Source organism: Coregonus lavaretus (genome assembly GCF_964263955.1).
Source record: "Coregonus lavaretus genome assembly, chromosome: 22".
Taxonomy (NCBI): Eukaryota; Metazoa; Chordata; class Actinopteri; order Salmoniformes; family Salmonidae; genus Coregonus; species Coregonus lavaretus.
The window spans coordinates 44,358,218-44,373,144 of NC_140009.1; the positions used below are offsets into that span (position 1 = coordinate 44,358,218).

Sequence of the window (14,927 nt, forward strand, 5' to 3'; positions counted from 1 at the left end):
TTTGGCAAGGAATGCAGCTTGTGTATCACATCAGTTAGATACGTTTTTATAGGTATTTATTTCTGTAGGCCTATGGGAGCTTGTGTGCGCACTCAGCAGCACACATGTGTAGAGGAAGTGGTTGGAACGCAATTGAGTGAGTGAGAAATGGAGGGGAAAGGGAGTTTAGGGAGAAGAACTGTGTGATGCTTGGCTTGGTTTCTTTTTGTTTGTCTCTGATAGCTTCCCCGTAAACATAGAAGTTCGACAGGGCTGCCTGCGGTTCCCCCTTCTCTTTCTAATGGCAGTCAACTGCATAATGAAGGCAACCACCACAGGAGAAAACATTGGCATACAGTGGACCCTCTGGTCCCAACTAGAATACCTAGACTTCGCTGACAACATAGTACACACAAAACAACAGATGCAGAAGAAGATGTGCTGGAGGAAGTGGACACATTCACTTATCTGGGAAGTGTCATCAGGAAAGATGGAGGAAGTGACAAAGATATACAAACAAGAATAGGAAAGGCATGAACCGCATTTCTAATGCTAAAGCAAATATGGATTTCAAAACAAATAAACACTAAACAATATATGCATCTTAAATTCCAATGTCAAATCAGTTTTACTATACGGAAAACCACAAGAGTCACAAGCAGCAAACTTAAAAAATTCATAAACAAATGCCTAAGACACATCCTGGGAATATACTGGCCATATGGAAAGAAGATCTCTGGGAAATTACACAGCAAGAACAAATTGACACTAAAATAAAATGCAGGAAATTGGGCTGGATCGGGCACACCTTGAAGAAACCACCCATCAACACGACCAGACAAGATCTAACCTTGAACCCACAGCGAAAAAGGAAACCAGGAAGACCCAGAAACAGCTGGAGAAGGTCATGTGTACGTGTGTGTATAGAGCGTTTGTTATCGTGTGTGTATGCATGTGTCTGTGCCTATGTTTGTGTTGCTTCACAGTCCTTGCTGTTGGATAAGGTGTATTTTTATCTGTTTTTTTTTATCTGATTCTACTGCTTGCATCAGTTACCTGATGTGGAATAGAGTTCCATGTAGTCATGGCTCTATGTAGTACTGTGCGCCTCCCATAGTCTGTTCTGGACTTGGGGACTGTGAAGAGACCTCTGGTGGCATGTCTTGTGGGGTATGCATGGGTGTCTGAGCTGTGTGCCAGTTGTTCAAACAGACAGCTAGGTGCTTTCAACATGTCAACACCTCTCACAAACACAAGAAGTAATGAAGTCAATCTCTCCTCCACTTTGAGCCAGGAGAGATTGACATGCATATTATTAATGTTTGCTCTTTGTGTACATCCAACGGCCAGCCGTGCTGCCCTGTTTTGAGCCAATTGCAATTTTCCTAAGTCCCTCTTTGTGGCACCTGACCACACGACTGAACAGTAGTCCAGGTGCGATAAAACTAGAGCCTGTAGGACCTGCCTTGTTGATAGTGCTGTTAATAAGGTAGAGATGCGCTTTATTATGGACAGACTTCTCCCCATCTTAGCTACTGTTGTATCAATATGTTTTGACCATGACAGTTTACAATCCAGGGTTACTCCAAGCAGTTTAGTCACCTCAACTTGCTCAATCTCTATATTATTTATTACAAGATCTAATTGAGGTTTGGAGTTTAGTGAATGATTTGTTCCAAATACAATGCTTTTACTTTTAGAAATATTTAAGACTAACTTATTCCTTGCCACCCACTCTGAAACTAACTGCAACTCTTTGTTAAGTGTTGCAGTCATTTCAGTCACTGTAGTAGCTGACATGTATAGTGTTGAGTCATCCGCATACATAGACACTCTGGCTTTACTCAAAGCCAGTGGCATGTCATTAGTTAAGATTGAAAAAAGTAATGGGCCTAGACAGCTGCCCTGGGGAATTCCTGATTCTACATATTGGTTTCCTTACCCTGTAAGCAGTCCATGGACAAGATATGACAGCAATCCATGCTTTGGTTTAGTTTCCCTGGCACAGTTTCTAAATGCTAACGTTTGTGGCACAAATCCCAATCAAGTCATAGTACAATATTAGCATTCTTTACAGGGTAAGTAAGCCTGTGTCATTTTGTAATTTGGGTGAACTATTCCTTTAAAGGGAGAGTTTAAGTTTCTTATTTTCGATATCCCTAGGGTGTAGTTGTTTCTGTAGACGAGTCACAAGAGGCCAGGTAGTACTGATAACACTAGAAAAATTTCTCATTGCTTGGTAGAAGCTGTTTGTAGATTGCTTCTAACTGTTCCACATCTCTGTCACTCTCTCTTCAACAGCTTTTCCCTGAGCATGGTGACACCGGGTGGAACGTCACAGACCCAGTAGATGACCTCTGGAGCTGGGCTCAGTCCTAACGGCAAAAGCTTCAAAATGCTGGCCATCATTGAGTCCTGGAAAGAGGAGGGGAGCTGCTACGAGGACAGCACCAGTCAGTTTCTGTTCATCTTTCTATTAAAGGTGGGCCTGGACTGTCTGGTCCTGTCGATGTGCTTGCGCTGGCTGCACACCTCCTTCATGGACATCTGTGGCCTCTCTGTCTTCCTGGTCGATGTGGTGTTGGTGTGCGCTGTGGCGGCTGTGTGGTTCCTCGGACCCGCCCGCTCCCCGGTGTCCATCTGCTTCCTCTTGGCGCATGCTTCAGCCGTGTTCAACGCGCTGCCTCTGCCCATGCTGGGCCTGGGGCTGCTGGACTACGCCTCCGAGCCACGCTACACCGCCTGCCACGTCGCCCCCTGTAGGGACCTGTGGAACTACGCCCTGACGCTGCTGGTGTGGGTGCTGGCCGGCGTGTACTCCTGCTGCTCAGCCGTCACCAACCTCATAGAGGTTGAGTACGAGGGAGGGAGGAACGCTTTAGGGTGCGCGGTGCAGGAGTCTGTGTTTGTGGTACATTTCTCAGTGGGGATCTCCGTAGCCATCTGCTGTGTAATGCTGCTCCACTACAAACAGCTGTCTTTGTGGCTGAAGGAGGCCAACAGGCTGTCAGAGCAGATGGACAATGTTAACCCAATGCTGCAGAGCCACTTGAGCTTCAGGTATGCCAAGTTACAGCAGCTAGGGGGTGATGAGGACGAGGAGAAAGCACTGGTGGTGGAGAGCGAATGGCACAGGCCCCCCCTTTACCTCAGCCTGACTTTGGACTTCGGCACAACGTGGGCATCTTACCTGGTCATGTGCATCGCCTGTGAGCTCTTGGGCCTTGCAGTCCCTGCCTACATCAGCGTCAACCTCCTATGGTTGGAGTGCGCCAACAGCATATTGGTGGGGCTGGTGTTCTGGCTCAAGAGCGACTGGCTGGGGCCTTACACCGATCGCCCGGACAACATCTGCCAGTGGCATGTTTACTGGCACTTAAAGTAAAGATTCATCCATTTTTTAAATTTCTTTCAAACATTTTCTTTTACAATTTTCCATACAGACAAAACCAACAATAACACACACAAATTATATGTATATATATTGTTATATTGTTTTTGGCATCTCTGAACAATGTTCTATCGATTCCCTGGGTCAATTCATGTTTTCATGTGTATCTGAGATATTGCCGTTCAAGCAGTTAGAAATTCGGCCCGTATGACGTAGCATTGAGATAAAGCCGTTCTCAATACACTGGAAGTTAATAGGAAAACTACTTTTAGATCATGAAAACGTCTATCATACATGACAGATTTCAATAATGGCCGATGTCATAACGCGGTAGGTTGTCTTCTCTCGAATGAGCCATTGATCATATTTTTGCAATATTTCTACCTCGAGACATTTGTAATTTAACAGAGGGTTTAACACATTTCTCCTATTTATCTGCCTCTTCAGTCCAGGGTGCATTGCATGGTGCCGTTGCGAATTTTAGACCACTCTGTGAGGCACATCGATCTGCAGGTTGAACATGGTGAGATTGTAGACTCCTAAATTGATAGTGCAGTTTGTTTAGGCGATTTTACAGCTAACTGGCTACTTCACATGCTGATATTGACTTTGGTATTTAAGGCTGTGTCCCAATCGACAAGTATGCAGCCTTTTGAGGCAGCATTTCTAGTCAGGATGTCAAGATTGGCATGTCCCAATCCCAAGGTACCTTAAAATGCTGCCTTCTAAGGTGCCTTAATTCAGGCGATTTTTAAGGCAGCATCCCATGTATCCTTCGCCGCACCTAAAATTCTAAACAATTCTGAGTTAATGGCGGACACAAGTCCCCGCTTGGGATACAATTTTCCAGAAGAATAAGGAATAACTTCGCGAAATGTAAGTATAACGTTTATTTATTCACCAAATGATGTTAAAATGTTCAACAAATTACTTTCCTATGTATTTTGAATTCAAATGTTGGGTAACTGTTGTTTATCAGCCCGTTGCCAAGCTAGCTAGCTAACATGTCGTACGCGATAGCTAGCTAACGTTATGCGATCTAGTCGTGCTTATCGGCTGTTTGGAGTTGAACAACTAAACTAATTAGGCCTAATCGTAGATTCAGCAATGTGTCAATTGTGAAGACCTGGACTGTTTTTAAATCATGAATTGGTGAACTTGCTAGTCAGATATAGACATGTGGCAAATAGTTTTTTCCCATTTGTTTTCAGGGACTAAAGTTGTCACCAAAGTGGTTTACTTTCTCACCCATTGTCTCTGCTTGAAGGACATCTGACACCCTGCAGATGTAAATAACTTATTGGGAACCTCCCAGCCACCAGGATAATCACCATATCCCAGGATTCTATTAAGGAGTGTTCAAGATCTCAATGTTAGATATAAATAGATTCACCCATGTTATTGTTTATCATGCAATTATGAAGCTCATTCTAAAATACAGATGTGATTTTCTGTTGTTAGTTAAGGGCTGGAACAAAAACTTGTAAACTCCCGTTCTGTGTATAAAAGCACCTGTGGCGGTCATGACTAAATTTGCCCTCATGTACTGAACAAGCTTATGAATGTTGGAGGTTAATGTCCTTGAGATGTCCCTCACTTGGGAATTACTTATTTTGTCAAATGGACTGTGTTTTAAGGACTCATGAACAGATACAGGAAAACAAATAAAAATGTTAACATTTATTTAAAATTACAAGTGTTAAAGTCTCCACGTTTCTGGTTTTGAGGCTTGGGCATCTGGTGCCTGTTGTTGATCTGTCTTATCCCCTGCAAGGAGAGAGAAAGGCATCAGTAATATTACAATGCTGTATTAATTTCATTGAATATATACAGTACCAGTCAAATGTTTGGACAAACCCACTCATTCAAGGGTTTCTTTATTTTTACATTGTAGAATAATAGTGAAGACATCAAAACTATGAAATAACACACATGGAATCATATAGTAACCAAAAAAGTGTTAAACTAATCAAAATATATTTTAGATTTTAGATTCTTCAAAGTAGCCACCCTTTGTCTAGATGACAGCTTTGCACACTCTTGGCATTCTCTCAACCACACTGTAAACCCTAATAAGTTCACATAACTCAAAAATTATTTTGTAACAGATTACACAAAAATATTTTAGTGATGTTTTTAAATGTTTTAAGTTTACATAAAATAAAAATTATATTTACAGTTGCCTTAAATTATCTCAATGTTATCTTATAAATATTGATATTCCTCAACTTATAATTAGGGAGTAATTCACTCAAAATTTTCAATATTTTTCAACTCATATAATGTGGGAAATACACTCAAAATTTTCAATATTTTTCAACTCATATAATGTGGGAAATACACTCAAAATATTAAATATTCTTCAACTCATAAATGTGGGAAATACACTCAAAATATTAAATATTCTTCAACTCATATAATGTGTGAAATACACTCAAAATTTTCAATATTCTTCAACTCATAATGTGGGACATGCAAACAAAATTAATTCTAAACTGAAATACTGATGTCGGTCCATTACACAATTATAATCAGCGAATAATGTTAGAAAACATGAAAGTGACACCACAGTGACAATTTAACTTTTTTTTTTATTCAACACAATGTGCTTTTAAAAAGGCACGAATCAAAAGGAGCTCAGTCAAAACAAAGTGCTTGTCATAAATTAAAACAAAAAAGGAAAAGGAAATGACTCCATAAAAACAAAATGTGTTTTAAAGTACATTAAGTGTTAATAGTTCCATATTCTGATAGTGGTCATTGCTACAGAGGGTAGATTCAGTATTTTGGGTCTCCATATCACACTATTCAGTAAACATTATGATAAAAACTCAAAGGCTTCATGATAAAATTCAATAAGATTCTAATTATAATCCATCCTCAACAGCAATGACAACTATTAGAATGTGGAGCCATTTAAAACGTTTTGGCACTTACTGTACCTTGAAGGCTGCAACTCACTTTTTTAAAATAAAACATTCAAATAAAAGTACTGGTTTCTACTGTGCCGTACTTCAACTGGCAACATCAAGGTAAGCATTAGGTCACACAACATTAAACATGTATAGTGCATGAATTCAACAGTCGTTTCCCACAAGTACAGTACAAAAACTTGGGCTTGGCAATACGTCAATGTTGTGATATTTATCTATTAACAATCAATGTATTAAATCTGAGGTAGAAGAGGCAAACAGTGTAACATATTAAACATGAGGTAGAAGAGGCAAATTATTACATTTGTAAAGAGGGGAAAAAAACTAAAAACATCCTCAATACTCAGCTCAACAAATAGTCCATTCTGAGTGATTCACTCATTGAACAAATCATTCTTCAGTGTCAGTAGACGGCCTTTCAGTGGTTTGTTGTCCTCAAGACACATCACAACTTTTTGGATAAATGTGAATGTAAGCTCAAGATTCTTTGGGTACTGTAGGTCTAGTGCATAGACATACCCAAAGAGCAGGAGAAATGAGTCAGCCAGGTTTGTGGGACCACTCACAAGTATTTCATCTTCCACGACAATACAGATGCTCTCAGGGCTGAAGAGGGCCGCATCAGTAGTATCATCAGTGACAACTGTCAGGAGAGCCACCGGAGTGTCAGTGAGGTCTGGACCATCTGCTGACTATAAAACACAAATAATACAAAAATGAGTTCAGCCCCTCAAGGATACAAATCATGCTAATGATGTCTAGACATTACGGTCACTTTGCACTTAGACTGCAACTAAGCTACATGTTTAAACTATTTTCTTTACACATGCTTATTATTTTATGTTAGTTTCACACCTACCTGTAAGCATACTTTTTGTTTAGTGGAATTCTTTATACTTACCTTTTCATTTATGTAATTTCTACATGTCAGTTTGCAGAATAACAACTCAAGGAAACTTCATAAACAGGTTCTGGGGGCTATTCCAGAAAGGAGGTTCAACAAACTGAGCCTAACCCTGAACTCAGAGTTGACTTACCCCGTGAAGTGAAACTGAGTTTTCAGTTACAGAACAGCTGATCTGAGTTAGGTAAGTTGACTCAGAGTACGTTAACTCGGAGTTGAGCTTGTGCCTGACGACTAGTAAAAAGCCATCATCAATGGAGCTCCGATACGGTTATTCACCATGGCAACGGGAGAAAACAGGAAGCAGACATTTTCTGGCTGCGGCTGTTATATAAATCACTGACAGAGTTTCAGATGCAGTCGTCTTTTCATTTTGAATTTAACATCACTTTATTTTATATTAGCCTTTAAGGAAGTGGTTGAATGTTGTTCAATGTTTTATTTTAGGCTATTTTGTTTTATTTAAAATCGGCTGAAAATGAAATATAAAAACATTTTATCTCATACTCAATGCGGCGACAAACTAGAAACACAGACTTTGAAATTACGTTGTTGGAAAAAATACAATTGGCTACTGATGGTTTTCACATAACCTGCTTTCTGGAATGCCCCTCTGGTTCTCCTAGAGTTCTTTGAGTGATGTCATGTTTAAGCTGACTGAATAGCTAAGCAAAGGGATTGATAGTGAGGCCAGTACACTTACATTACAGGTCCTGAAAAACTTGGGAGGCATCTTCACGCAGGTACACAGGAAGTGCACGAAGGACGAGGGCCCGTCTCATATTTACATCACGTTGTTCCTACATGGACAAAAAATATCCATTACAATAATAATTACACAAATATCAAAAACATTCATTGTACACTAATTATAGTAAAAATGAAAATGTTAAAAGATAAGCAAGTTAGTTATTAACAAGCAAAGCATCAAAGTTGTGTGCTTATAGATCTGCTATTTCTGTTGTTGTTCTTTGTATTTAACAAAGTATTAATAAAGGGTTCAAGTGATCAACTGTTGACCCCACAGTTGAGATAAAAACATTTAGAGAAATAGCAAAAGAATGACTGTGGAAACACATAAAATAAAACCAATTATTAGTGTAACCCTCTCACCAGGCTCGAATTTGACTCTCACGATATTACCTTATTTAGAATATCTGAACAGCATGGGATATTAGGTGAGAAGGACATCTCCAATAAGAATCCCTATTGTAAACTTGCTAGGGTGAATGACAAATAGGGTATTAACTTCAGATAGAATGATTATAGACTTGGTTATTGTTGTAAGGATATGCTTTCCCATGCATTAAATGAAACTGAAACAGTAAATGACTCCACCAATACAACAGACATAAGGTTCAAGATCTATATTAATCAAATGTTCAATGTATCACATCAAAAGAAATACAAATTATAAACCCCAATGATTTTTCCACAACCCCATGTCCAAATTATTTGCAAGCTTGCTTAAACCCTGGGCGCGCGTTGGAGCTCATAAAAAAAATGACGACATACATAAAGTCCCGAAGTCCACCCCACATTTGTAGTTACTCACTACTTGTAGATAATGCCTCAGCAAAATATAGTAGTTCCGTGCAGGTGTCCTCACAAGATCCACCGCGAACACAGCTATCAATGCAGCCAGTACTCGGTAGCAGCAACAGACATCTGTTGGAAACCCGAACTGATCGTCACAAGCAATTCTCTCCAAGTCTTGCACGATGCTAGGCTAACCTCTAGGATGTCGAATGTCGCGAATGTCTCCACAATGCGACGGCAGCTTCAGTCTCCACTTGGTCTTTCTTAACTAAATAATAAACACTCTCTTATAGAAATAAAATCAGGATTTCCCTTAAAAAAACTCTGTAGGTATGGTTTTGTTCTCTCTTTATCGTTTCCTTTGGTCGTTTTTCCTTCACCAACCCCACTAACGTCTCTACTCTCCCTTCTTTCAACTTTTCCCTCCCTTTTCTTTCCCGGCAACCAGTCCACTCTCCCATTGGCCACAACTTAACAAGTTAGCTCATTGGTCAAAACTTTAACGAGATACGTGGGAAATTTAAACTTAAAAGTAAACCAACCTATTCACTTGTACATTTTTTTAAAAACATTGCTTCAAAAGAAATGCATTAATGACATTACAAATCAGGAGCTATTCGATCACCTTTTAAATCTAATACCAATGAATTATAACAAATACACTCTATACTTGGTTTTAGCAATGTATTACATTAGTAACACTATTTCATAATACATCCTACCTGAACTGTTAAAAGGATTTCGAGATGATCTCACAACCACACACTTGAGCCTAGGAAGAAATACACAGGCCTGGTAAGCATAATGATAACACACTCACATTATGTTGTTTAGCATTGTTAGTTTCACGCTAGCACACACGTACACACAGCTCGATAACGTAAAATATTTACTGTGTAAGGCAGACACTTATTGAAATAAGTATAATCACAGTACGCACTTGCATTACCGGCGAACAGCGAAAACTCATGGACCTTCCTCCACCGTCAATGTCCCGGGCAAACATGCATTATGGGAAATGTAGTTCATCCAGGAAACCTGCTGATAATGTTACACCGTTGTAAGATGAAGTAACGTAACGTATTTATCACATATTTAACAACTTCTAAAGTTACAACTACTTGGATTTTTACACTATTTACAACAAATATTCACTGTGCACATTGTACAAATGTATTCCCAGTTCCACATTTAAGACTATCGAAATTCAATTGAAAAAAAAAAATGAAAAAAAAACAGAGTTACTTACCAAATCAGAGGTGATGATAAGATGGCGCTTAAGAAAACGAGGGCAATAAGACTAATGATAAAAACGGAGGTGGTGGTGGTGGTTTCAAGCGGGCAGCATAAAAGTGCGCATTGCAAACAAATTAAAACAAATTAAACTGTGTTCCACATCCACACGGGCGGCCCAAACAACCCCGCATCTCGGCAAATTCAAGATGGCTGACTCAGCTTTCCTGAGGGAGAGATGACCCACCCACCAGAACGTCATGACGTCGATAACGTCATGACACTTCCTAAACTTTTTGAGCGTTCCACACAAATTACCTATAAAATATTGAGCGCTCTTCAATTAAAGTGGCATAAATCTCAACAGAGCTCAACACTTTATAGTTTGGTCAACTGCATAACGACATTTGACTGTTATGACCTTATTACTTATGAGCTAGTACAACTGTTTGGGAATACAGTGCAGCTTCATGAGGAATGCTTTTCCAACAGTCTTGAAGGAGTTCCCACATATGCTGAGCACTTGTTGGCTGCTTTTCCTATAATTCCGAATTATATTGGACATGTTATCCTTTATCACATGCCAGTATTTGCATCCAACGTGTTTAGCTTACATTAGGATGAAGTAGCCTAGGCCTTATCTAGTTAAATTGCATCATATCACCTTTTCAATATTAGTTATCAACTAATATAAAACCATGTTATCCTGAACATCTGTGTAATTTAATATAATATGCACGGGTGTGATAGATGTATGAATTAATCGCAATGCAAGCCTACCACAGGAGGTTGGTGGCACCTTTACTGGGGAGAATGGGCTCGTGGTAATGACTGGAGCTGAAATGTGGAATGGTATCAAATACATCAAACAGATGGTTTCCAGGTGTTTGATGCCATTCCATTTGCTCCATTCTGGACATTATTATGAGCCGTTCTCCTCTCAGCAGCCTCCACTGACAGCCTACTCATAGAAAAAACTTTAGCAGCTCTAATGCAATATTAGCTTCATGGTGTACCACCACTATTCTGGCTATTAATCATTCTTAAACAGTCAGTAAAATATATTCTTTAAAAAATCGGATCCTGTATTATGTATGCAAGGCTGCTTGTCTGTCCACAACGATGGAGCTGCAGACTAAGCAATATGCGAGAGGAGGACCCTATACCTTAGGACAGTGGTCATCTGATGGTCAGTCTGAGGGGAGGGAGGGAGCAGCGGTGAGGCTGCCTCTCACACGACTCACAGTCCCTCCGCCCTCCGCTGAGAAAAGGGGACACAGTCTTCCAGCTGAAGGCGAAACTTAAGTCGCACTGCATTATTTCGGCCTCATGCACAAATGTATGTTCTTACTCCTATGACCAGAGAAAGTGAAATATTCCTCGAAATGAAATAATAATAACGCAAGCTTAATGGCTGTAAGTCGCTTTGGATAAAAGCGTCTGCTAAATGGCATATTATTATTATTATTATTATAGAACACTTTGCTATAGGCTTACTCATTCATTTCAGCTGCAGTGCTGGTGGCTTATAAAGGTGTTGAACAAAGTGTTGACAGTGCTGAATCACAACTTAAACATAAACGTACACAAATAAACCAAATCTCTTTGCTGTATTCGTTGAGTCTCTAGTCATGGTTTTGAACTTTGCTGTGCGTTCGAGGCTTCTTTTTACAGTCTATGGCTCGAGGCGGAGTTTTACCTTTAGACACATGGAATGGTTCAAAATGGGAACACTTTGCCTTCCCAGCGCTAAGGCTGCTGAATCAAGTGCACCTACCGCTAACAGCGCAAACGCATAAATAAATAGGAACGCAAGGCTTTATCGTTGTTTTTTTTTACAGAAATGTTTGGTGATCAACTAGGAATGCCTTGGAGATCGACCGGTTGGTGACCACTGCCGTAGGATAATTATTCTGGTCGGTGTCATCAATAATTCATGAACAGGTACTGAGGAGATCGATTCTGTTACTTGTTTACTTGCTATTTGTGTCAGACATTTACATTTTGGGATAGTTGTTCACTGAATTGCTAGCACTAGTTGCTCAAGCTGCTACAGTAGCTACAATGTAAACAAACATCTCGCCCTCGGTGGAATGCGTTGTCACTTTATGCTGCCTTCTAAACCCGTCCCAAATGGTAGTACCTCCTGGCCCGCCCTACAGTACCTCCATGCCCCTCCAAAAAAAATATTTAAATATTGAAAATGTATTTGACCGAGACGCGCGCCGACAAAGTCCCATCATTGTCAGATAAAGCATCCGATCAAGCGAAACAGCACCTCTCGTGCCTCAGAATATGTAGCACATGTATCTGATGCTGTCTGGACTAAAAGAATATGACATTGCCAGACCGCATCAGATACATGGGGCTACATATTGTAATACAGAAGGGCGCTGTTTCAGTCGATCGGATGCTATTTTGGACTAACGTGCAAAGGTAACCTACTTTTTGAAGTGATCTGTTTTACAATCAGATGTAAATATCATGACTGGTTGTGTTCATGCCACATGAAAAGGTAGGCTAATACATTTTTACAGTTAAATTACATGTTGTTACTATAAAACCCACAATAGAACTGCTAAAGCAGTCATTTGGACTGATCATGAATTTAAAAAATGTATTACGCTACCATTTTTAAAGTAATGCCCCCCTCCGTCCTTGACTGTCGTTGTTAGAATCTTAATATCACAAACAGAACTGGTGTTGTAGACAGTTTTTATAGTTTCCCCCGTTGCCTCTCCTTCTCTCAATAGTAGGACCTGCTCCCCTCCTTCTCCCGATAGTTGAAGATGACTTTCCCAGTTGAAAATCACCCCGATAATGGCCTCGAAAGTGAACCTAAACTATACCAAAACTAATTTCACACATAATAACAGATTAAATAAAAGAAGTAGGCTAAAGTATTATGGGGAAAGTGGATGAGTTGATGAGTGAGGGGAAGCGAAAAATGCATAATTATGTAATCACCAATTGTGAATGAACAGCAGGGAGGGCCATTCTATTGTATTTATCTATTCTAATTATAATCTCAAAATGATATGTACTCTATCAGTCTACTCTGGCCTACTTGGAGTACACAGTGAGAGCGTGCGTAATTTACAATGGCAAGAAGACCGAGACGAATAGATGCATTCGTTAGCATTGCTAAAACGAAACGACTTCGATGGTGGGTAAGACATGTAACATAATGACACCTCTGAGTATTCTTCTGATTCTGAGCCGCAACCTGAACCCACACCGCAGAGGCCTAAGCAAAAAAGTCAGAACCATGCGGACTGAGCAGGTGCCCATACCACCACCAAATGAAACAGTGTTTGGAATTGAACCGGTGAGAATGCAACGGCTATTATCAGCACAAAATGTGATCTCTGAGGGAGCCGGCCCTACATCACGCAATAAATAAAATCAGCAACGCACTCAACAGCTTTCGTTATTTAGGTAATGTGACATGGACATGCTCCAACTGATAATTGACTTTTTGACTGCTATCAACACTTATATTCATAATGCCATTATTGCTTTTGTGATGATTTTCACAATTATCAAGCACACTTGGCGCTTGTAATGATGTTTAGGCTGCTGATGTTTTCGTCATTTGACCATGCATCTTGGTGGTTGGGGTATTTATTTGTATTTTGTCGTTATAAAAATAAGCTTATACCGGGTGCCAACAACAATGCTTTCTGTTTCATAGTTGTAACAAAGGCACTACACAAATACAATTTATTTAACACATATTTAATTTGTATTTTTCATTTGATATATATATCTCCACATAGGTGGTCCCGTGAAAAAAAACATGCCCCCATGCCCGTCCAACAGATTTGTTCTGGCGCTGGCCCTGGACACAGCCATTGTGTGTAGCTACAATGGCTAGCTAACCAGCCAGCCCAAAGAGAGAGCATTGCATTGTGGGTTTTGTAGTCGACTCGAACTGAAACAGATTTCCACAACAATTTTCACATGTTGCTACCAACCTTATTATAATAGACAAAATGAAACATTTGTTCACAAAAGAATATCTGAGAACCTTCTCAAGGCTGTGTTCAGCCTGTCAGGCAAGGACAGAATCCCACTCCTGCATGTCTGAATCAGGCCAAAAGAAAAGCAGACGGGACTCATGACTCATGGGCGGCGCACAATTGGCCCAGCGTCGTCCAGGGTAGGGAATGGCCGGCAGGGATGTAGCTCAGTTGATAGAGCATGGCGTTTGCAACGGCAGGGTTGTGGGTTCGATTCCCACGGGGGGCCAGTATAAAAAAATATGTATTCACTAACTGTAAGTCGCTCTGGATAAGAGTGTCTGCTAAATGACTAAAATGTAAAATGTAATGAAAGATAGGCCTACTGTATTATCTTTACATTCCTCCTATAGGTTCAGATATGGACTTGAAGGAAAATGTTGCCCATTCCATGTAATACATCTACGAGCATCCTTACATGTCCTGTAGTGAAAATACACCCGCTAAATCACTTCCATCTAGTGTTGCTATACCGAAAATTTGGTACTTTTTCGATACACACACAAAAAAAACAGTTTGTTACTAGAATTTTTGTTACGTTCAGCACTAATTTCTGTCAAATGTGTCTCATGTGATTGAGAGGATCAAGTCTGTATCAGCCCCTTTATAGCACGAATAGAAAAGTGCCTGCTACAGCTGTCTGGGCTGCATTGTTAGCTCCCCACTGCACAGAATTTAACACACTTGAATAATGCAACACGGCATGTCGAAATGTTGAAACTGTTCATTACTTTTCACAAAACACTGTCCATATAGGCTAGTTACACTTTACAATGCAAGTCGATATCGGTAGCTTCCAGCTTTATTTGTAGGCACATTTTCCTTGCTAACTTACAGCTGTAAGTTAGCAAGGAAAATGTGCCTACAAATAAAGCTGGAAGCTACCCTATGTGGGGATCTATTTTCTTATAACTAGATGTGATGCC

The 14,927-nt window shown here is 40.0% G+C and overlaps 1 protein-coding gene and 1 long non-coding RNA gene across 5 annotated transcripts; one reads left to right on the forward strand and one right to left on the reverse strand.

Annotated features, from left to right (window-relative positions):
* Positions 1 to 2,374: 2,374 nt before the first annotated feature.
* On the forward strand, positions 2,375 to 14,069 carry LOC311149967 (putative G-protein coupled receptor 160; the record flags this gene model as incomplete). The annotated part of the gene is made up of 2 exons (XM_084187183.1): positions 2,375 to 3,360; positions 13,997 to 14,069. 2 exons carry the CDS (start codon positions 2,375 to 2,377, stop codon positions 14,067 to 14,069), a joined length of 1,059 nt encoding a protein of 352 aa, XP_084043309.1.
* LOC311149698 lies at positions 5,942 to 10,432 on the reverse strand. Of its 4 annotated transcripts, none has more exons than XR_014615039.1 (6): positions 9,996 to 10,432; positions 9,678 to 9,784; positions 9,469 to 9,518; positions 8,763 to 8,875; positions 7,911 to 8,007; positions 5,942 to 6,995 (listed from the first exon to the last, which is right to left on the reverse strand). It is a non-coding gene; the product is annotated as an uncharacterized lncRNA (long non-coding RNA). The 4 variants fall into 4 exon arrangements; XR_014615040.1 differs by having other exon boundaries at positions 9,687 to 9,787; XR_014615042.1 differs by having other exon boundaries at positions 9,678 to 9,787.
* Positions 14,070 to 14,927: the final 858 nt, after the last annotated feature.